At 35.6% G+C, this 23,702-nt stretch overlaps 3 protein-coding genes across 4 annotated transcripts; 1 reads left to right on the forward strand and 2 right to left on the reverse strand.

Moving 5' to 3' along the window:
- The first annotated feature begins 11,484 nt into the window (after nt 1–11,484).
- Nucleotides 11,485–16,550, forward strand: LOC115234512 (ATP-binding cassette sub-family B member 8, mitochondrial). Its single transcript, XM_029805646.1, has 11 exons — nt 11,485–11,497; nt 11,768–12,135; nt 12,202–12,366; nt 12,459–12,872; nt 12,953–13,264; nt 13,333–13,488; nt 15,373–15,440; nt 15,529–15,703; nt 15,793–15,971; nt 16,037–16,184; nt 16,286–16,550. The coding sequence occupies exons 1-11, from the start codon at nt 11,485–11,487 to the stop codon at nt 16,364–16,366; spliced, it is 2,079 nt and encodes a 692-aa protein (XP_029661506.1). The 3' UTR covers nt 16,367–16,550.
- On the reverse strand, nt 16,443–19,634 carry LOC115234334. 2 transcript variants are annotated; one of them, XM_029805342.1, is made up of 3 exons: nt 19,371–19,634; nt 19,179–19,306; nt 16,443–18,844 (listed from the first exon to the last, which is right to left on the reverse strand). In XM_029805342.1, exons 2-3 carry the CDS (start codon nt 19,269–19,271, stop codon nt 16,745–16,747), a joined length of 2,193 nt encoding a protein of 730 aa, XP_029661202.1. In that variant the 5' UTR covers nt 19,272–19,306; nt 19,371–19,634; the 3' UTR covers nt 16,443–16,744. The 2 variants fall into 2 exon arrangements, with proteins under 2 accessions (XP_029661202.1, XP_029661201.1); XM_029805341.1 differs by having other exon boundaries at nt 19,179–19,634.
- A 136-nt stretch (nt 19,635–19,770) lies between these two features.
- LOC115234335 (TM2 domain-containing protein CG10795) lies at nt 19,771–21,229 on the reverse strand. The gene is made up of 3 exons (XM_029805343.1): nt 20,867–21,229; nt 20,423–20,504; nt 19,771–20,321 (listed from the first exon to the last, which is right to left on the reverse strand). The coding sequence occupies exons 1-3, from the start codon at nt 21,066–21,068 to the stop codon at nt 20,045–20,047; spliced, it is 561 nt and encodes a 186-aa protein (XP_029661203.1). The 5' UTR covers nt 21,069–21,229; the 3' UTR covers nt 19,771–20,044.
- Between the last annotated feature and the right edge of the window lie 2,473 nt (nt 21,230–23,702).

Genomic DNA, 23,702 nt, shown 5'->3' on the forward strand with positions numbered 1-23,702 from the left:
TCGGTGAGCGAGCCGGGGACTGGGTGGTGTGTCCCCCCCCCCCCGGGCAAAGGCGGGCCACACCGGAACGATTTAAACTTCTCGACCCCCTCGAGTAATAATTCGGCCGAGTTATACAGCCCGCGGGACGCGAGAGTTTAATTCTTCCTTGTCGTCGTCGCGCCATTCTTTTTATTGTTAGTTAATAGGCACGTCATTTACGGGCGGATAAGTTTGCAGGCCCCGATGGGGCTGCAAAAGATTTGCAAATTTCTTGGAGAGAATTACCTGTCGTATCGAGATTTTTCGCTGATGCACGAAGAATGCCATTAAATTTTGTAATGATACTATATATGAACGTTTCTAATTTCAATTTTAATTCAATTCTGATTAAGGGGCAAGACTATTATTTAAATTTATATATATATAGATATTCAGATTTTAAATAGACGAAATAAATAGTTGTCTACATTTTATATTATTTCCGGTCAGGATATATATTGATTTGCGAACTTAATTGTTTGTGTTGTACTTAATAAACTCTATTTCTATGAATAATATATGGTCCTAAAGAGTCGACACGTGAAAAGCTTATTTCTCAATTGTATCAAACATATATATTAAAATAAAAATAGAAAATATGCGCGTATGTGAATGAGTTTATGAGAAATTTTCATTTTTCAAATTTTTTAAATATAAATATATTCTTTTTATTTCTATAAGCTGTGAGTAATGAATCATCAAAAAAAAAAAAAATGAGTTTTATACTTTGAATAGGGATCTTATACTTTAGCTTCTAAAAATATAAATTTAAAACGTTTTGGAAAAAGTAATCTTTTCAGTTACGGATAGAATGCCATCCCGAGAATTGTGAATCGTTTAAAGCGGGCTCTCTATCGGTTTCAATACTTGTAATTCGAGCGGAATAACGTATGCCAAAAGATTTTCAACGAGGTTTCGGCGAGTACGCGTCAAGCGGACTCGCAGCAGTGATTCGTGCGCGTCGCCAAAGGCCGAAGAACGCCCCTACAGGGTGCGGGGCTGCTGAACACGATACGAGGGGTGCTCGGTCGAGTGTACGTCGACGCGGAGCCGTAATTGTTTTACTCCCGTAGCGTCCCAACGAAAGAGAGAGAGAGAGAGAGAGAGAACTTCTCGACCCCCTCGAGTAATAATTCGGCCGAGTTATACAGCCCGCGGGACGCGAGAGTTTAATTCTTCCTTGTCGTCGTCGCGCCATTCTTTTTATTGTTAGTTAATAGGCACGTCATTTACGGGCGGATAAGTTTGCAGGCCCCGATGGGGCTGCAAAAGATTTGCAAATTTCTTGGAGAGAATTACCTGTCGTATCGAGATTTTTCGCTGATGCACGAAGAATGCCATTAAATTTTGTAATGATACTATATATGAACGTTTCTAATTTCAATTTTAATTCAATTCTGATTAAGGGGCAAGACTATTATTTAAATTTATATATATATAGATATTCAGATTTTAAATAGACGAAATAAATAGTTGTCTACATTTTATATTATTTCCGGTCAGGATATATATTGATTTGCGAACTTAATTGTTTGTGTTGTACTTAATAAACTCTATTTCTATGAATAATATATGGTCCTAAAGAGTCGACACGTGAAAAGCTTATTTCTCAATTGTATCAAACATATATATTAAAATAAAAATAGAAAATATGCGCGTATGTGAATGAGTTTATGAGAAATTTTCATTTTTCAAATTTTTTAAATATAAATATATTCTTTTTATTTCTATAAGCTGTGAGTAATGAATCATCAAAAAAAAAAAAAATGAGTTTTATACTTTGAATAGGGATCTTATACTTTAGCTTCTAAAAATATAAATTTAAAACGTTTTGGAAAAAGTAATCTTTTCAGTTACGGATAGAATGCCATCCCGAGAATTGTGAATCGTTTAAAGCGGGCTCTCTATCGGTTTCAATACTTGTAATTCGAGCGGAATAACGTATGCCAAAAGATTTTCAACGAGGTTTCGGCGAGTACGCGTCAAGCGGACTCGCAGCAGTGATTCGTGCGCGTCGCCAAAGGCCGAAGAACGCCCCTACAGGGTGCGGGGCTGCTGAACACGATACGAGGGGTGCTCGGTCGAGTGTACGTCGACGCGGAGCCGTAATTGTTTTACTCCCGTAGCGTCCCAACGAAAGAGAGAGAGAGAGAGAGAAATAATCATCTTTCTCTCTCTCTCAATCTATTTCATCCGCATCCCCGTAGCCATTCTCGTTTCATCCCGACGCGACACCACCCGCAGCGTGCCTATCATGCGCCACTAATGCCTAACAGGTTAACGTCTCGCATGATTATTCTATTGCCCCACGTGCTTCTGCCCCCCCCCCCCGTTCGCGCTAATTCGAGCGGCTTTAACCGTAATATTTTACGTCCCAAAGCTGAAGCGATTTTCTCGCGGCTTTTCCCATCTCACGCGGAAATGATCTGCAAAACAGTCGACGATTACAATGAATTTTATTGATTGATGTAATAATGTAATTTGTGAATCAATTTTTTTATAGATTGTGTTATTTTCTATTATAACATATATATAAGATGAAAACAATTGTACCATAATTTTTTTTTTTTTTGCGAAACGGCAATTATATTGTCTTATTTTATTTTTATTATTTTCGTATATATCTTTATTATCATTATAATTTACATTAATTAAAAACGTTCGTCTCTATTCATTTTTCGCTTCATTATCTTTCTTTAAAAAAAAATTTTGCCGCGATATATAGCCGACCAAATTAAATTCGACGTGAAATTTAATCACAGCTTTCGGATGATTAAAATTTACGCGCATACATCTGTATGCGGCGCGCTCGATTATATGCGCTAAAATTGTGAAAAATTATTGCTTAACTCCGCGATAAATTGTTTGCATTAAATTAACAAATATACACTGCAAATACGCGCGCGGAACGCACAAAAGCGGCAATGCGTTCGACAGCCACGTTAAATTAAAAAATATATATATCATTAAATTACAAATATATCATGTCTCGGATATTATGTGCATGAGATTCGCGCGCAAGCGTTTTTTTTTTTATTAAATTGCACACAATCTGTTTGCATCGACGAAATCGCACCGCTTCGTCTCTTACCGGATTTTTCAGCGACCATTATTCGACGTGCGATTATCGATCGCACGTTTCAATATGCGATGAGAGAAATTTTCGGAAAAACATATCAGATATCAAATATTAATTTAATCTATGTTAAATTCTCTTGCAAAACTCTCTAATTTCACATAGATTTTATAGAAATAATGTTCAAAGTCGGTGACACTAAAAAATATATTTTTATACGAGTGACGCGATAATAAAAAATGTAATATTAAAAAATCATCGATGGCTTGTAATTTTTTTCATTCAATTTACCAAAGATTATACATGAATAAATTTTTATAGGAATATTTAGCATGTGCATAAAGTATTAATAAATTTGATTAATAGTGCTTGTCTATGTATATAATACTTAAATTATTAAGGCATTAAGGTATTAATAAGTTAATATAAATTTGCTAATTTTATCTCTGTCTTGAGAATAATCTTTCGAAATTTCTTACCGCAAAATGAAATCATTTACACGCGATACTACAACACACGATGCAAAAGATGAGTCAACTGATTCGGAAATCACAATAGTCGTTCGCCGACGGCGCAGACGAATCCGTCAAACGATCGGGCACGTCGAGCAGATTTCGACATTCGGGCTTACTTCCGTTAGACCGGCACAGAATCCGATGTCCGCTACGTTGACATTACATCGAATGCTTATCGAGTGAGCGATCAAGCACGATGATGTGCTCTATGTGCACTCGCATTCCCCGGGTCAATGCGAACCGAACGTTCCATATCGGATGACAATTGCAATCGGACGTGTTTCGCAAAGTACTCGACCGCTCTCGCGTTATAATCGGACTCCGATCGTTTAGACACAGTATCGTTTCATGTCGGAGATGTTTTTCCTTTTGTACTTGAGGATTCGAATCGCCGCGAATTACGATCTTTGAGACGTGATGTTAAATAGTAAATAAGAAATAGAAAAATACATTACTGCAATTCTATAGATATAAAGGGAAGACTGATTAAATATTCGAAATACTGACAACGATGTAGAAATAACGAAGAGTAAATTTAAGAAAAAGCAGTATGTATATGTAAAACATAGAGACTTAAAAAAAAAAAACATAATATTCAAATAATAATAATTATACTTGTAATCAGACACTGTCTTACTACATAGTTAAATTATAAATGTAAATTATAAATAGAATTATATAATATATATAATTATTTACTCCGGTTCACATTTACTTAATTCTGTAAGCATATAATTATTGGTGCTCCCAATTTTTACTCTTTATAGCAGATTAAAATTATATTGCATAGATTATATATGATTATGATATACATATATAAAATACATTAATTTCACCGATTATTCTTTAAGAATTAAGATACAAAGATAGATAAATTTAGAATGAGTAATATTTAGCGATATTACGCGCATAAATAATTTTCCATGTTGTGTTACTCCATTCGTCGCTTCTGTGATGGAACGTTCGTTGATTATTCCATCGCGATTATAATCGCGCGAAAAGCAGACGGAGAAATAAAATAGCGCCGCGGAACGCGCGTATAACGCGAGGTTATTGATTTCTTTGGCCGCTTTTACGCGCTTGTCGCGTTTAATCCCGTATAAAATACTTGGTGTTCCCCGGGGCGCTCTTCACCAGTTTAAAACTGCATTCGCATTTAATTCGAACAACCGGTAACCGGAAAATGGCGCGGCAGCGTGCAGTCTGTCGGAAAATCGAAGTAGAAAACTTCGCAATTAGTCCGGCTACCTCTTTGCTACCCCGCCGTCTTTAACGGCTGCCGAAGTAATTAAACGTCGGCCAATTAAACTCCTCATAACATTTTTGTAAAGTTTCGCTCGTCCGTGCGGCCCGCAAATGACGAGCGAAAATGTGACAGATTATTATTGCGACTACGCGAAAGCCCGCTGAAAACAGATGCATTCGCTAAATATAATATTTTGATACTTGGGAAATAAAATATTAACGCATTCTATAAACGCTATCGAAAAAGACGTACAAAATTATTTATATTCTGTCTTCTGGATGTTAAAATTTAGATCAGATTTTTAAATGTACATGAATGCATATAAAAAATATATAAAAAATGGGATACATGGCTATTTTAAATCTTTACACAAGAAGTACATTGCGTTTTAAAAAAAGACGAACTGTCGACGTGCCAAATCGTTCATCGTATGCGTAGCTTTTTTATCATGCAATGTAAAAAATACAGAAAGAAATCTTTCCATACCTGCATATCTTTAACTTGGAAAACTTTATTTAATTTTTGAGTGTAAAGATATCATTTATATGAAATTAGCTTAAAAATATTTTGGTAACACACTACGGTCAAATATGATATATTACTTGATTTGCGGCCGTCGTGTACGAAAAATACTATTGCATCACCGTACAATTTGCGAACGTGTTGAAGCCAATCGAAAAGCGGATACGCGGCTGCAAACGAAATTATGCGGCGAAACTATGATGCGATGCCGCCCGTCGACAATCGCGACCGGCTGTTTAAAGTTCATAACCAGCCCGACAGTTTATCAGCGGCGGCCCGTAAATCCGATTACAAGAACAGATTTATTTTGACTGGCGCACGTGACCCAACAAAAACGCGGGCCGGCTCTTAATCCACTTTCGGTGTGAATTGAAACGCCGCACCTGCTCACGACAACAGATGCGTTTACCGCTACAGATTATCATTCATTCATAAGGAAAGAGAGAGAGAGAGAGAAAGAGAGCCTTCTCCTGTATATATGAGACCTGTCACGTGCTACGAAATCATTTTATTAGTTTTCATAATGTATTCCAACGCACGCATTTTCGAGACAACCCTCACGGCCTCGATTAAAATGAATTTTTTAACTCGAGTTTCGGCTTTTCAAGTGATACATTTTGTTAATACTTTACGTTATCAATCATTTTTATAATGATTCAATTAACTTAAAAACGTTATATCCACATATAACATTATATCTTTTTATTATTACTGAGTACTGTACATGTAAATCTTCAAATATCAAGATTGGAATTTCGCCTTATCAGCCATTACTAAAATTGAGTTGAAAATTTGTAATATGCATCAATTTTTACACAAATTAACTTTGACACAATCAATTAATAACAATGCTTAATATGTGGATTAAATACACGTCACCCTATTCCAAATAATTCTCATGAATCAAAAATTAATAAACGACACACTTAGTAATATTACTCCATGAGTTTGAAAAATAGTTCGATATTGGCATTGAACCAACAGGCAGGCGTTTCTATCACCCAATCGCATGGAACTATTTACTTCTAATAACCGTTCTCTGAGGCAATAATTGCGATCCCGATGAAATGGCACAGCGACGGCCACTGAATCGGGTTCCGATCCCTCAGTGATGCACGACGATCTCGCAAACAAATCGATCGTCGCGCCCCACAGTTTTACGATCTAATGCCGGTCGTAATTTATAGCGATCTACCCCGTCACCGCGTACTCGCTGGACGAGAGGGGTCGTCCTTTAATGGTTATGTCGTTGGTCGCGCCGAGAGTCATTTATTTCAAAGTGATCCCCGGGTATATCAAGGAAGATAAGCCGAGCTCATAAGCCACCGCACGCGATGGACACAATGCTCCGCACCATCACGTCGAATAATTCATAAATATTTCAACGATATGTGGACGAATCTGTTTATCCGATCTGCCGCCGCGGCAAATTGTGGATTCGACATTACCGTTCGTTATTCATAATCCACATTTAGCACCCATCTGATGCTAAATGTAATTTGTTTTGTCCGAAGGATGTGTATCATGCTATCTCGCGTTGAGAAATATTTAATATTAAATATGGCACACATGAATAAACTTTATAATAACCGGATGACGATCGGCTTCGTCGTAAAAGAGAATAGGTTAACAGCATGCAAATAAATTTTGATCCAATAAAGTTAATTTTAACCTAATAATATCTAGATTAAAATAGTTTCGAGATTAAAATGAATTAGTTACGGTTTTGACGTAAATAATAATAAAACGAAGAAAGTCTATGAAAATTTTAAGCTTACTTATAGCATTGTCATTCTGTGTATGTATTGTAAATACGGATTCCGTCTTTTGTCCTTTCTTATATGCAACGCAAAAATTTGTACATTTAATACGCACAGTTTTGAATAATTCAAAAATGTACACAAGACAAAGTTACGCACCAAATAAAAAGAAGTTTTCTTTTCAATAGAGATACATATTATTGTGCAACACATCGATAAGATGTGAAACGGAATAAACGTTAGATCAAAAATGTGATCCATCATTTTAAAAAATACTCCCCATGAATAATATTTAGATATATAAATAAAGTGAATCAATATTGCAAAGAGAGAGAAAGAGAGAACCGTATTAAATGTGGAAAAATATTTTCTTGGTATATTCGATAATTCCTGTCTTGCTTTAAAGCAAGATATGAATAATATATGTTTAACGGAAAATAGTAATGCAAATCATAATAACTCGCTCGAGAACGGCAAATACATTGAATAGTCGCGTCATGGAAGGCGATGTCATCTGCTTCGTTCCCCGCACTTCCTGCGTTCTTTCGCTCATTCCTTTGTCCGCTCCTTCAACACAGTTCTTTTCTCTCCCGCCCCCTGATACAATCAACTTCAAGGGTGCACGAGAAACGAGGTAGCCATTTATTCGCTACCCTAGGAGTAACCAAGCGGGGAAAGTCCAAGAAAACTGAGTATCCCGCCATTGTCGCGACTTTTTCTTCCTCAGGATCGGAGAGAGATATTTTTGTGCCCCACGAACATGTTACTCTTGCACAGTGTTCCGTAAAAAAAAAATTTAAAAAAGCGATAAAAATATTTACGAAAGTAATCAAATTTGAACGCAAATTTCAAGGGGTCGAGGCTCTTTCTCTTTGAGAAATTGATACAAAATAGAAAATGAGAAACTCTGCAACAACTTTTTATATAGCGATCGATTAAATGCAGATATATTGATGGTTAAGAATTAAAAAGAAAATTAATATATCTTCGATAATTTATCGAGATTGCGGCAAAGCGAACATTGGCGAAGATAGCATCAGCCGCGCGCATTGTAGACATGTACGTAGCTTAACGCCCACAATATCAGGTTGCTGAGCGACCCACCGCCCTAGGAGGAAAATTTAATTTCAGCTGACAACATCCTGTTCCGTTGCACACTGCGCTCAGCATTCTACAAAATCGCATGCGAGACGCGATGGCTGCTTCAGGCGCGCCAGCTTTTCTCGATGATAGCTCGTTTTCCCCGCACTAGATCCACCGATATCGTTCCCCGGCGGATTCTTGCGCGTCGCTATTTACTTCCGCAAATCCGAAGCATATGACGACGAAAATATATTTGCGACGAATTACGGAGCATCCATAAAATTTTGCACATGCATCGAGAGACCCAAAATTTTATTTTATTTTTTTTTGTTAATACTTCACGCGTTTTTCTTCTATTTTCTTTCACGAATAAAATTTTTTCAAAGTTATTGTAAAGAATAGAAAAAAAGAGTAATATTTAATATATATTTTATTGATATTATTTAAAAGCGCGCCTACACGAAATTTATTGCATTCCAAAAAACATTTAATTTGTACAGTTACAAAATATATATAGATGAGAACAGATGTTACTTTATATTTAAATTGTTTTATACGTTTTATGCCTTTTTGGTCCCGACAAACGTGTGTCGTAACTAGATCTACGAACGACTGACACTTTGCAGAAAAAGATCCATCCATTCCGTTCACCGATGTAATAGAGTTACAGCGATTCAGCGAAATGCCCGTATGTCCCGACAACGGTCGATTCGGCGTTTTCTCGAATTACTGCGCGTAAGGTACATCATATATCCGCTTGTGGATGCATTTAGATCTCGTGGCACGTCCGTACATGTGTAAAGATTGCTGACGCAAGAACGCGGGAAGACTCACTGAGCGATATCGATGAAATTTCGAACCATAGTTACGTAAATTTGTGAAATTAGCTTTGCAAAAGAGGGCTACATCGAAAGAATGTGAGTTTTTGCTACGCGCGATAATTGTTTCTTGCGATATAATTATTAATCCGACGAATATATAAAACGGATTATTTTCTCATTTTCGTGTAAATGTACTTTTTTTGTCTTGAGAATAATTTTTTTATATAACATTGCAATCTCTTGACTTAATTAACTTTGTTAAAGCGACGGAAGAATATTAAAAGATATTAACATTTTTTTTATTTTGAAAATTGTTATTCGTAATGCTAATCTTTTTTTATTTAGAGGAAGGAATGCAGTCGAAGCTGAGCAAATTTTTCTTTCGGGGTTTTAACATTTTTGAGAATTAATATATATATATATATATATATCTTATGATGCGCACCCCCACCCGCTTGGCGCTTGGTAGCCTTGGAGCTCACATTTCTCCGCCGAGCGTGCCCGAGCGATTCGCGCGACTGGAAAATACCTCTCCGGAAGCTGAGGCTGACTACAACCATTATTTGTTCTAGTTCGCCGTCGTCGTGGCACACAGCCGCCCGATTCCTCGTATACCTTGTGCATCCCTCTCCCGCACCATACCCCCCTTGCGCCTGCCGCGCGACCATTTTCTAACCAGACCTGGATCCCACCTCTTCTCCGGCTGGCCTCGAGCAACCATCCGCGACCTCTCCATCGTCCTCCTTCTCCGCCGTATCTCTCCCTACACATTTCGCATATATATGTATATATATCCCCGAAACCTCCGTCCCTTCGTCCTTCCCCTACTTACACTACGCCTCTTCGCTTCCCTTTCTCCCCTCCCCCGTCTCCCCCCGTCCCTGTCCCTCTTCCACGGCCTCTCCTCCTCGTCGCTCCTCTCGGCGCACCGACATACCCTCGCGTACTACGTCTATTTATCCACCTAGCGGTATGATATTACACCCCGGGGCACACTTTGGGGATTCTCCCACCCCCGATAGCGGGGAGTCGAGGGCACCCCCCTGGAGCCACGCCCAATCGCGAGCCGGCAGTCGGTGCACCGCTCTCCGGCTGTTTCCAGAGCCGAGTCCATTGGCCCGCGCTGACTTTGCGTCATCGCCACCCCGTCGCTCGCCGGCACCTGCACACCGCGTGTGTTTCACGGATGAGGCTTTCGTACCCGCCGCCGCGGATCGCTTCGTCCAGAACGGGATGGCGAGGACGGAGGACGGGGGAAAAAGGAAAGGCAATGGGATACCGGTTTGTAGCGGCAAGACGGAGAGGCTCGCGAGACGAAGAGGGTGTTGAAATTTAGAAGGCTTCATTTGGTCCATTCTTCGACCGTCACGGCGCGGCAAACTGTCGCAGTTACAATGCTTATACTTGAATTCTTCCTCCCTCACCCATGTGCTTTCTCTTTCTCTCTCTTTTCCTCGCTTTCTTCGTTTTATTATACTTTCTCGCTTTAATATTCGTCTGCTTGCACAGATTTCCTTTAAATAAAAAATCTCTGATATTGGATTCTTCGCGAAAAGTATATGGTTTCGATGATTTATACACGCGTATAATGGTACAAGTACTACGATGAAATATTTTTCCGCGAAAAAGACGCGTCTTCTTGATATTAGACACGACAATCTGAATAAAATTTTAGGAATGCGCTATATCCTTCAGGAATGAAAACTTTGGTATATCTGATTTTTACATTGATAACATTAGATGTAATCGTCTATCCTGTATTGCACATTAATATATAAGTATTAATATATATTTGCTATATATATATATATATATATATTAAGATACCTCTATACTTTATTTAAAATTTAATTATTATGTTAATAAATATTATGTTAAATAATAAAAACTGCCTCATTTATATTTGGGCAATTTATGGTTATTAAGAGTCAATGAAAGCCTAAATATACTTATGTATAATTATCATTCAATTTAATATTAATATGATATAATTATCATATTAATATTAAATTAATATAATGTTATTTCAAAGCTTTTTGTGATTATAATAAAACTTTTTCTTTCATCGTTACTTTTATGACTATCGTGTTGATTCTCAAAATATCGCAGAGGATGAAGGAAAGGATATATATGTATATATGTAGTGAATTAAAAAGTATTAAAAACGATGATAAGACGAACGATCGCGAATGGCGCAAATCTGGGTTAAAAGGGCAACCTCGGCTCGATGGCTTTTGTAGATCTGAGAGGAAGGGTCTAATGTGAAGTTCTCGTCATTCTCTGAGTACGTTGAGTACCACAGATGACGCAAACTCGTTTGCAAGATATTCTTCGTAAAGAGCATTCTTGAAAAACACGCGCTCCAACAACTTACCCTCTCGCTCACCGCCCTACTCGCAGATGAATTGTGCAAAAGGAAAAACTAACGGATTCCCGCAGCATGTATAAGCACAGTAAACAATTTGTATTTAAAAAAAGAGCGCAGAAAAATGTTGCATCGATTCTTTCAAGATTAGTATTTACAGATCTTTTTTAAATGTTTATCTTAATTGTATCTGAAGAATCTTAAAACACATAAATACGATGTAATAAAATTAAAATTTCTATTAGAACAAAATTTTATCAAGAGAAAGATTAAGCCAAAAATCAGAGGGACAAAACATAGATTATTATCGTTGATTTATATGTATAAGCTTGAAAAATAGATATTTTCTAAGATTTAGGAATAACATTGTGTTTTCAATTAATTTTGATAAAATATTTCAGGTATCCAATACAGAAATATATTCTACACGGAAAGAACCAAAACATATGGGGAATAGCAAAACGTGAATTCACTAAAAATACTCAAAAATGTTGCAAAGAAAATATGAATAAATCAAAGTTTTCCTCATATATTTTTAAATTTGGTCTTAGTGGATTAGGAGTAACAACTGCTTGTATTTTGAGATCACGTAATCAAATTGTGCTCTGTAGAGAAGCCAAAAGAATTAACAATATCAAATCTGACACTCCTGAACTGACCTTTGAATGGACAAAATTTTTTAAATATTTATATCCACATATTTGGTACTTATTGCTAGCATTATCAGTAAGTATTTGTAATTTATAAATCTCATATTATACAAATAATAATATTCTCATTTTGTATTTATAGAGTGCATTAATAGTTGCACTATTAAATATTCAAATACCGCAGTGTGTTGGAAGTGTTATAAATGTACTCACGGAAATATGTCAAAACAAAAGCGATTCTACAAAACAAATTATCTTACAACTAACTCAACCAGCTTTTGTTTTGGCACGCATGTATATTGCACAAGTATGTAACATGATTAAGATAATAATTTTTACAATCAAAGATCATAACAGAATCAAATATTCTCATCTGTATAAATTTTAATCTTTTTCCAGGCATTTTTCACTTTTGTATATATTTATACACTTTCCCATGTGGGTGAGAGAATTGCAGTGAGTTTACGTCAAGATTTGTTCAAGTCAATTATTATGCAAGATATAGAATTCTTTGACAAAACACGTTCTGGTGAAATAGTAAGTCGATTGACTAGTGATATTCAAGACTTTAAGAGCTCATTTAAGACTTGCATTGCTCAAGGCTTGAGAAGCCTCACACAAATTATTGGTTGTGTTATCTCTGTAATAGTGATATCACCACAATTGACTACTCTTGTGGTATTTAGTTTACCTACAATAATTTTTATTGGTACTCTCCTGGGAAAAAGTTTACGCAAGTTGTCAATGGAAGCCCAAAATCAAGTCGCAAGATCGACTGCCGTTTGCGAAGAAGCTATACAAAATATCCGAACGGTATTGCAGATAAATAGTTAATTAAAAAGGAATGCTATTAAATCTTTTATCTTGCACTTTATTCACTTACTTCTTACCAGGTGAGAGCTTTTGCCGCGGAAGAGAAAGAAGCAGAAATGTTTTACAAAGAAGTTGAACATTCGTCTGAGCTTTATGAACGATTAGGTTTTGGTATAGGTTTCTTTCAAGCAGGAACGAATTTATTACTTAACGGTATTTTACTCTCCACGCTATATTTTGGCGGCCACTTGCTTTCTACAGGAGAATTGTCTCCAGGAAATCTCATGGCATTTTTAATGGCTACACAGACCATACAGAAGTCTTTAGGCCAATTGTCCATGCTTTTTGGAACTTTTGTTAGGGGACAAAGCGCAGGTGCCAGAGTTTTACAGGTATTTTTATTCGAATTATGCAGCTTTATTCACACAAGAGTTTTAGAAACCATAAATATCTCTTACAGTATCTGGATATGCCGCCTTCGCTAATGATGACCGGTGGTGATATAATCGCGGATAAATCTCTAGCAGGGAATATAGTTTTCCAAAATGTAAAATTTAGCTATCCCACTAGACCAGATCATACTATTTTAAAAAATTTCAATTTACATATTCCTTTATTATCGTTGATTTATATGTATAAGCTTGAAAAATAGATATTTTCTAAGAAAAATTTCTCTCTTCTATGCATTATATTATGAAGATATTTAAAAGCCTATGTTATTACAAGAAAGAAAAGGACGATCGAGACGCGATTTTCAGGAGAATATATTCCCCCCTGCATTAGACGAGATTTTAAAAATTTAGGTTGCAAAATAATTATTTATTTAGCTCAATATTTAAAAAAGAAACATTATGATTGCATGTAAATAAATAAGTGTAATTTTTAATTTTAATCTTGATTGTTATTGCATTATATAGTTTCAAATTCTTCGTTTTGATTTACAATAATCATGAATTGAATTTGAATTTATGTGATTTGAATTTTCCAAAACAAAAAAAAAATGAAATTTTTTATATAAATAAGTATATATAGTTTAAAATTTTTCAGATAAATTTATTTGAAATAAATGATCTTAAAGCGCATAAAAAGAAGAAAGATGCACTAAATGTTCCTTTATAATCACTTTTTTGTCTTCCTAGATTAGGCAATTCCACCACTCTGAATATCGCAGCGTGCTTCGCGCGCGCAAGAGAATAAACTCACCCCTACATCGCAAGTAGTATTCAACCGCCAGGGGAGAGAACGCGGAATAGAGCGCTAATAGCCACACAGGCAATTAAACGCGGCGAATACATAAATACACGTCATTAACTCGCCGCTCAAAGAGTTTGCCGGGGCGATTAAGGCCTTTTAAGGCCCAGCGCACGCCATTCATCCGGCCGCGGGGACCCTTCGTTGTCGAGATGCAATTTTCGAGCTTTTTCTATCCGCGCCTACACGCACACGCGACATATATGTGTATTAGCTTACTGATCTCAAAGTCCGCGTTTCTACTTTCGTTGTCAAAGATATCGGGGATTGTTCGCGGATTCTCGACAATTCTGGGAAAGTTGTAAATAATACAAGAGAGAGGCGAGTTTTATTTTACAGATATCAACGAGTGAATTTTACGACTCTGTTAAATAGATTAAAGAATTTCTCTCTCACGATACGCTGAATAATATATATTTTTATCTTCCATTGAATTCTCTATTTATCTCTATTATAATCGCGATACAATTCGCTATTCAACGCGATATCTCCCTCTAACTTGTATGTATATGTTGGTGTATATTTTGAATAAAATAATCTTACCTTATATATATATATATATATATACGATCTCTAACCACATTTATTTAGTCTATCCTCTCGAGGTCCTCTAATTGATTTTGACGAAAAGTCGAGATTCTCCGAAGAAATAGATTTCTCCGTAATATTTTCGTCACACACACACTGAAATGTTCAAAATATACTTGTCATTCACATAACTTCTTTTCTACAAAGTTATAAACTTCGAATTACACATGTATAAATACGAGAATGTAAAAATGACTTCATACTGTTCATACTGCGCAATTTAAATGGCACATTGAGCGCTATCTGTGGGAAGTTAATGGAACTACATATGGTCGCATTAAAATATGGCGGCGCCCTTGGTAGCAATACTATTATTATTATTATTATAACCTTTATATAGTTAAATTAAAAAATCTCTATCATGTCTACGTATTACAGTCATTAATATTGATGCAAACATAATAAATACAAAATATACACAAGATACGAAATATATGTCAGCATAATAAGTAATATCGACAATTTGTTTGATAAAAATTTTTATCACAAAAATATGTCTATGTTACGCGCTGTATTATTTAGATATCATAATAATTCCTCGATAATTTCAAGGTAATTATGAATTTATATTATAATTAATTGTATTGGTCAAATATTAAAAAAAAAAAATGTAGATATGCATAAAAAGAGAAGCAGTCACATTGTATATATTTATATATATGATGTAATTATTAATATTGTTGGTGCTAGTGGTAACGGTAAATCAACTGTGGCTGCATTATTAGAAAGGTCCATAATAATCCATAACAATCATATATTTTGAAATTCACAGAGATATATAAAATATATACTATATAAAAATGTAAAAATATTATAGGTTTTATGATGTTGATGAAGGCTCCATTACTATTGATGGTCGAGATATTAGATCTCTTAATTCGAGTTACCTCAGAGGTAACGTTTTTGGCTATATAAATCAAGAGCCTACTTTATTCGCTACCAGCATCATGGAAAACATTAGATTTGGGAGACAAAATGCAACAGATGAAGAGGTGATAGTAGGATATTGCAATTATAATGTGTGATTATTACTATATATATAAAAAAAAAAAACACTTTACATACTTAATCATCAATCCAGGTCATTGAAGCAGCTAAAGAAGCAAATGCGCATGAATTTATAACAAAGTTTCCAGACGGTTACGCGACCGAGGTCGGCGAGAGAGGTGCGCAGCTCTCTGGTGGACAAAAGCAACGGGTTGCTATTGCCAGGGCCTTGCTAAAACAACCATCTGTTTTAATTCTAGATGAGGCTACAAGGTACAAGTAATGATGAAATAATGTAAAATTGATATCTCCGTGCTTATCTATTTTTTTTTATTTAGCGCATTGGATTATGAAAGCGAAAGGGTCGTTCAAAAGGCGATTGAAAATGCTACGAGAGGTAGAACGGTACTTGTGATCGCTCATAGATTAAGTACCATTAAAGGCGCTGACGTAATCGTTGTATTACAACGCGGTGTCATAGTGGAGGTATGCTTTGATCAATAAAATTAATGTGTGTGATGCCATTATTAGATAATATATAAATAATATATAATACTCTCTCTTTTTTCTCTTTCTTTTTCTTGTAGATGGGCATGCATTCGGAACTAATTAAACGGAAAGGCGTTTATTACACACTCGTAAACGAACAAGAAAAGGAAAATATGTAATAATAATAATATTTAAAACCATGTGCAAGCTATATTGGTACAAACGATTAATGAAAAATGGTAGGTAATTATTTAGTAGGTTATTATTTATTCTGTTTTGTAGAATAATTTTTTTTTTGTATCATAATGCGTGTGTGTGTGTGTGTGTGTATATATACAATATATAGAAAAGGATTTTATGTATTATATTAATTGCTCATAACTACCTCAAAAACGGGAAATAAATTATTGATTGTGATTATAATAAATTATTATTCTCTTTAGATATATTTTTAGTGTAATATTCTTATGATTACACATATCTTTTATCAATGATATCCCTATATGTATATTCTAACAAAAACATATTATATATATTTTATGAATGCATTTATGATATTAATTATTTGTAAGCGCAGCATCTTGCTCAATAAAGGGCAATGCTTCTGTGCTATCCTTACCATTCTGTGTTATCAGATCTGTGTCTGAAATAGCAGGTAGATTTTGTATTGTGGGTGTTATAGTCGTAATGTCCATTGATGCAGTTATGTGTTCCAGAGTTAAAGTGGACTTTGTCGTCAATGTTAAATCTAAAGTGTCAGTATGTTCGAATGAATATCCAGTAGAAACATTTTCGATTGCTTCCGGCACATCTAAGTCGGGGTCAACGAATTTACTATCAACCGAAGGAGAAGTTTTAAATAATTCTTTGGAAAACTGATCATCATTGATGTCTGCTTGTGGTGATAAAATTGCAGATGCCGATGTAGAAGTATCAAAATCATTTCTTGGACTATCTGTGGTTACAGATATATCGCTTAATATTGGTGTCGGATTCTGATCAACCATTTCACTGTTAAAATTTGCTGGTGTCGTTATTCTGTCGTCATTTCCGTATTGTTCTGTGACCGTACTTTGCGTTTCTTCATATAATTTAGATGACGTTTCACTAATTGGAGAGAATTCTGGTACATTATTTATTGTGGATGTCGAATATGGATCAATTGCTTCAGTGTTTGAATTCGGTAGTGTCATTGCTCCATCATCATTATTTCTATACTCTTCCATAGTTGTGTCCTGCGTTTCTTCACCTAATTTTGATGGCGTATCGACGATCGAAGAAGATTCTGGTACATTACTTATTGTTGATGTTTGATATGAATCGATTGCTCCAGTCACATCCCGCTTTTCTTCGTCCACATTCAATGACTTATCGTTGATTAAAGAGAATTCTGAGATATTACTTATTGTTGATGGGGAATATGGATCAAGAGTTTCAGTGTTTGAATTCGGTAATGTTACTGTTTCGTCGTTGTTATACTGTTCCGTTGTTATATGCTGCGTTCTTTCATCTAATTTCGATGACGTGTAGCTGATTGTAGAAAAGGGAGTAGTATCAGCTGTCTCACTATCAATGTTGGAATTTATATCTGTATCATACATCGGTGTCGAGGTCATCAGTGTCATTATGGAATGTGCGTTATCATCGAGTTCTACCGTTGGTGGTAATGTAATTTGTAAGTTTAATGGCGATACCAAGTCGTATTTCTCATTCTGTACTTCTCGCGCGCTTTCGGTCGGATTCAATGCTTGTTTGAGCATTGATGTTTCACCAGAACCATCAGATACTGAAATGTCTTGGATTGGTTGCGTGGGCAATGAACTTGCTTCGTATAAATCGCCGTTATTATCTCCATAATTGTTCACTGATAGTGTATTACTTGTTACACTTTCAGGAGTAGTGGAGATAATATCATCATAGGTCTTGGAGTTTATGCTTTCCTCCCTTTTCGAAGCAGAATCGTTTACATTCCTGGTTTCGCTTTCTTCGGATATTTCAGTAGTTTCTTCGACATTTTCTTCTGTAGTTTCTTTAGAATTTAGTGATTCCACATTCTCACCAGGCGCATCTTGAACACAAACGGAGTCTACCGAGTCATTGTTCTCACAATCTGACATGACAGTGCAGACTCTTCTGTTTGGTTGATACCCCGTGTTTCGCGGACATTTAAAGATACTCTGGTGGAGTGTATGTCCATTCGTATCACATGTATAAAACATATAACAATGATCGGGTACGGGAAACTGGCCGAGTGCCGTACAGTTTGGCACCGAAAATGATACATTAACGTGTTCGTAATACTCGCGATTGTTCGGTTGAATAGTGCTGGGAGTCATTTTGCTTGAATCGTAGTAGGCACATCGTTGTAGACGACTATCGAAAATCTGTCTATTTGCGCATTGCGCTAGAATCGACTTGTCACGTTTGCAGATGTGATAATACAAAGAGCTGGTGCAATGCGGTTTCAAAATGTTGACGCCGCAGGATTGTCCGTTCTCAACATGAAGCACTTTACCACCTCCGGGCACGCCTAGACAACGTCTTTCTTCCTGGTCATAATACTGATTGAACTTGCAACGAAGTACAGTTTTGGGATTAATCGCTCGTCGATGCCGGGATACTTGCAGATTAATAATGCTTTCTTCTACTTCAATATACTGCAAAAATTATTTCTTTGATATATATGTAAAAGGTATAAAGATTTTATACATATATATATATATAATAAAATAAATATAATGCCTAAAATAAAATTTTCACATTACATTCTTCTCATTATTTGAAAAATGCATATAAATGTACAAAGTGACAAATATATATGCAATTTATTTGTTTTTATCTGTTAATAATGTCTTTTAAGAAGAAATTACAAGTTTTCTTTCTATAATGCATTGTACCTTTATATATATACGTATATTTACAAATTAGATAATAATTTTGTATGTGTATATATAAAATATGTATAATGTAATAAATAAAAAAAATACTTACTTTATAATCGCTCAAGGAATGATATACTGCCGCAATTAACAGTACAATTCCGAGCGGTAAAAGTCGAAATATAATCTTCGTAAATGAAGTCATGATGCAGAGCGGCTCGTCGTCTCTCAACGATGTGTCTGCCAGAACACTGATTTAATAAAACGTTTCTGTTTTTTTTTAATTCTCGCAAAATGATAATACCTTGAAAGAGTTTACCAAAGAAAGAAATGTGCAGACATATATTTTCATATCGGAAACGTGCCGATTAATAAATAATGGAAAATGGTAACATGATGCACATTTTCAGTTCATTGTCTTGAGATTTCCAACACATACAATACAAGATGATAATAATGAATGTTAGATAATAAACGTTCTTATTTCCGCGTTTATATCAGAAGAACGAGAGATTAAGAACGAATGTGAAATCGCACGAAGCTAATTACGGTGCATGGACGGTACGAGGTATAGTTTACAATTTCGTGATAAATCGTTCAAGGTCAATTGAGTCATAATTGCGGTATTTAAAACTCGATCGCCGCTACCTACGTTCTGAAAAACCTAATTAAAATTGAGAAAAAGATGAATAACAGAAAATGTAGAAATAAACGCTGTAAATTTATTATTCAATTATATTACCTGGCAATGCATAAATTCTTATATACAGTATTTCGTTGAAATGTATATCTACAAATTAGTATTCAGCTTATTCATTGGAATAGTAATATAATATAATAATATAGAGACTAATTCACATTCAAATATATAGCGAAATAGGACTCAAATTTAGGATTGTACATCGTTGTTCGCGGTAGAAGAGATTATACAATATTTTTAAAAAATTCCCATTTGTATAGCAGATTTGCTCTTTTCTCTCAATATTCGTATTGTGGCACTCTATACGTAAAATTGTTGCTCGTCACAATGTTAATTCCGGCACCATAATATGGCATCACATAATGCGAACCATCCGCTGGTCCTACAATTTGTGTAGCTATCAGTATTACATCAGCAAATTGGCCAAGAAAAAGGAACCCCAGTGTGCTCAATTTGAGTAAGCCCAAGGCGGGATATCCAAGGTAAAATCGATCCGCGCCGAACATACCAAGAAATATCGACAACAATAATGATGTCTCGAAAGAATATCCATTCCTAAGAGCAATTATATTCTGAAGTAAATATCTTAAATCTCTCCTATAATATTTCTGAAGAAACTCTAATTATGCTCATTTAAAATACCAAATCGTACTTACGTCCATTTGCAAGGTATATCCTTTTTGAAAGTATTATTTTTTGTCTCTGTACAGATGAGACCATCAGCAACTAGACATAACACTAGTAAAAAAAATCTATGTTTAGTCTTGTTAAAATAATATAATTCTCTCAAAGATTCTCTAGCACGCGTTGAATAGTTGTCTCCAAATGTAATAATGCAAAAAAAGCAACGCAACCAAAGGCAACATACGCAACCAAGATTTACAGAGAGAATGAAATGAGCAATAGACTTGTTTCTTAATTGCGCTTTCTACGTTCTTCCTCCATCTTTCAATGTCTGAATGTACATTATTTTATATTAAATGTACAAATAAAATACAAAAATAATAATATGAAATGAACGAGCATAGATACATATGAATAAAACGTCTCTAGAATAGAGGTTAAGAATGCTCTAAAATCTCGAACGAGATCAAGCTTACCTTTGGCCTTGTTCTCCTTGGTACATCCGCGTGGTTGTTGCGTATTGTGGTCTATGAAATCGTAATCGGGATGGGGACAGATGTATTGTCCCATTCGTAAATTATTGCAGTCGATCTCGTACGTCTGGTTCGCGCCATCGCACAGCGCGATCGTCGGCAGAAGGATGAGAAACCCGTTAAGAAATCGCGCCGAATGGAACATAACGTCTCATTTTATGCGTTACCTCGGCAACCGCCCGATATTCACCGTATATACACGCGATCACGGGAAGCGGCGGACGATCCCGTCCGCATCTTTTCCGTGTTTTCAAACACTGTCCCCGAATATTGTTTCCACGACGTTCCGCGGCGCCAACTGTCATTATGGACACAGAATACAGAATGCGCACCGAAAGTTTCGGAATGTTTGATTGACCAATCAGAGCAAAGAAATCTTTCTCCTGATTGGTTGATAAAACAAAACTTTCGTAGCGTCAAGCAGAACACATCCAACACTATTAAAGGGAACCTGCAGTTACGCTTTTTCTAGTTTGTACTAGAACAAAACAGGCACGCGCTACGTGCGCGCCATTACACTGGTTTTTATTACACGCTATTAATACTTATTAATTATAACACTTATTAATTATTAAATAATTAATAAGTAATTATATTAAGAGTATATTAATCCTCTTAGACACAAACTTTCACACACACATCCAAACGCCTTTCTCTCTTTCTCTCTCATATTCCTTTTTTTCCTTCTCTCTCTCTCTCTCTTTCTCTTTATCTATCTATCTATCTATCTATCTATCTATTTTTGTATCTATCTATCTATCTCTATCTCGCTTATTCTTCGACTTTTTTAATATTAAATAAAGTGCCTTCCTTTCTCCTCCTTTTCTTTCTTTCTCTCCCTCTCTCTGTCTCTTTTTTGACAGATATGAATCAAAATATGCGACTCACATCGAGATCGAGATCGAGTTTCGAAACAACTAATCAGTATCCCGGAAAAGAAGCAATAATGGACTTTCCATGTTTTTTTTAGTAATGATGATGATAATTATGATAATGATTATGATGATGATGTTTTTAATCATGGGCAACTTTATGTTGCTTTTTCGCGAGTTCGTTTTTGGCAAGCATTAAAAGTTTACCTTGGTAATCAACGAAATAACAGATACGTTAAAAATTATGTATATAAGGAAATGTATATCTAATTTTTTGCTTTTTAAAATCATTCTCTTTATCCTTTTTTTTCTCTCTCATATGTAATATGACAAGAAAAATACATTTACGTCAAAAATAAATTATATAGTTTTATTAAAACAAATCGAATTTCTAAATAAACAAATAATTGCTCGAAAAATATAAAAGAGCCTGCTCGCAAGGAACAGACACAGTCGCGTTTGAATTTTGAAGCAAAAATGAGTGAATACAAAGAATCGAAGGAGTGCCGCGACGATAAATTGATTCAAATCGTGAAAGGTATCCCAGCGCTGTGGGATCCACGTGTTCCCCTATATAAAAGAACAAAAACAAAAAAAATTGCTGTGGGAACAAGTGGAAAACGCGATGGAAGGTTTGTATAAATATTCAAATATTACATTTATTGAATATTTTAATTATTTGAAACATACATGTATTTTAAAATTTTGTTTATTATTATAGGTTTAATAACAGGGTCCTCCGGTGGCTCAGTGCCTATCGCGCCTGACTCACATCCCGGAGATCTCGGGTTCGATTCCCGGCTCAACCCTGGCCTGCGTTTTTCCATTTTTACTTTCCTATCACCTCCCAAAAATTCCTTCCTTCTCACTTTCCCTAAGAAGAACCTACATATAAACACAACTACTCTTACATTATCCTTTATATATATATCTATAACCTGTTTATGGCCGTATGGCGAGTATTCGCCGGAGCCAACCTTCTTATACCTAAGCAAGCAAGGTTTAATAACGGCAGATGATGCCAGCAAACGCTGGAAATACCTTAGAGATTGTTTTATAAGGTATAAAAGAGAGTCCAGCTTCCCAAGAAAACCTAAAGAATTTAGATTCTGCTCGCAAGGAGCAGACACAGTCGTTTTTCGAATTTTCAAAAATAAGTGAATACGAAGAGTCCAAAGAGTACCGCGACGAAAAACTGATTAAAATAGTGAAAGGTCTCCCAGCATTGTGGGATCCACATGTCCCTTTGTATAAAAAAACCAAAACAAAAAAAAGACTGCTGTGGGAACAGGTGGAAAACCTGATGGAAGGTTTGTTACATTTATTGAAGATCTTAATTTTTTAAAACATACATGTATTTTGCATACGATTTTACATAAGATTTTATTATTATAGGTTTATTAACGGCGGAAGAAGCCAGCAAGCGCTGGAAGTATTTAAAAGATTGCTTCATAAGATATAAGAGAGAGTCCAACATACCACGGAGACCGAAAGACTTCAGGTTTGCAGAAATAATGAGCTTCGTTGAAGCAACAGATATATCGTATGTATTTTTACACCTTTACATATTTATAGGATAATGTGAAACCTTTTTCTGAGGCATATGGGGAAGTGGAAGGATAGAGTTTTATATGATAATTTGTGGAAAAACCTCTTTTGAGGCATGTGGGAAGGATGGGGACCTCGAGCGGAATCGAACCTGGATCTCTCGATTACCAGACTCTACGCCCGGCGCCACGCGTCGCCCCGTAAATATTATGTTAGTATGGAAATACTTAATCTCACGTAATTTTAACAAACATTAACAGTCGCCACATAATATTACGCTGCATACTCGTTTTCAAATACGTGACACTACATTGATATGCTTTTCACTATACAATAAGAAATATTCTCTATATACTAAC

This window comes from Formica exsecta, unplaced genomic scaffold (genome assembly GCF_003651465.1).
Source record: "Formica exsecta isolate Colony F162 unplaced genomic scaffold, ASM365146v1 scaffold2, whole genome shotgun sequence".
Taxonomy (NCBI): Eukaryota; Metazoa; Arthropoda; class Insecta; order Hymenoptera; family Formicidae; genus Formica; species Formica exsecta.

Excerpts from the sequence above, each read along its gene's own strand:
- LOC115234512 (XM_029805646.1), top strand. Across the intron at positions 12,136-12,201 it reads ACTTATTGCTAGCATTATCA|AGTGCATTAATAGTTGCACT; the intron begins GTAAGTATTTGT and ends TTGTATTTATAG. Across the intron at positions 12,367-12,458 it reads CACGCATGTATATTGCACAA|GCATTTTTCACTTTTGTATA; the intron begins GTATGTAACATG and ends ATCTTTTTCCAG.
- LOC115234334 (XM_029805342.1), bottom strand. The coding sequence starts at position 19,271 with ATGACTTCATTTACGAAGATTATATTTCGACTTTTACCGCTCGGAATT. Across the intron at positions 18,845-19,178 it reads ATTCCTTGAGCGATTATAAA|TATATTGAAGTAGAAGAAAG; the intron begins GTAAGTATTTTT and ends TAATTTTTGCAG.
- LOC115234335 (XM_029805343.1), bottom strand. The coding sequence starts at position 21,068 with ATGTTCCATTCGGCGCGATTTCTTAACGGGTTTCTCATCCTTCTGCCG. Across the intron at positions 20,505-20,866 it reads CAAGGAGAACAAGGCCAAAG|TGTTATGTCTAGTTGCTGAT; the intron begins GTAAGCTTGATC and ends TTTTTTTACTAG. Across the intron at positions 20,322-20,422 it reads GATATACCTTGCAAATGGAC|GAATGGATATTCTTTCGAGA; the intron begins GTAAGTACGATT and ends AATTGCTCTTAG.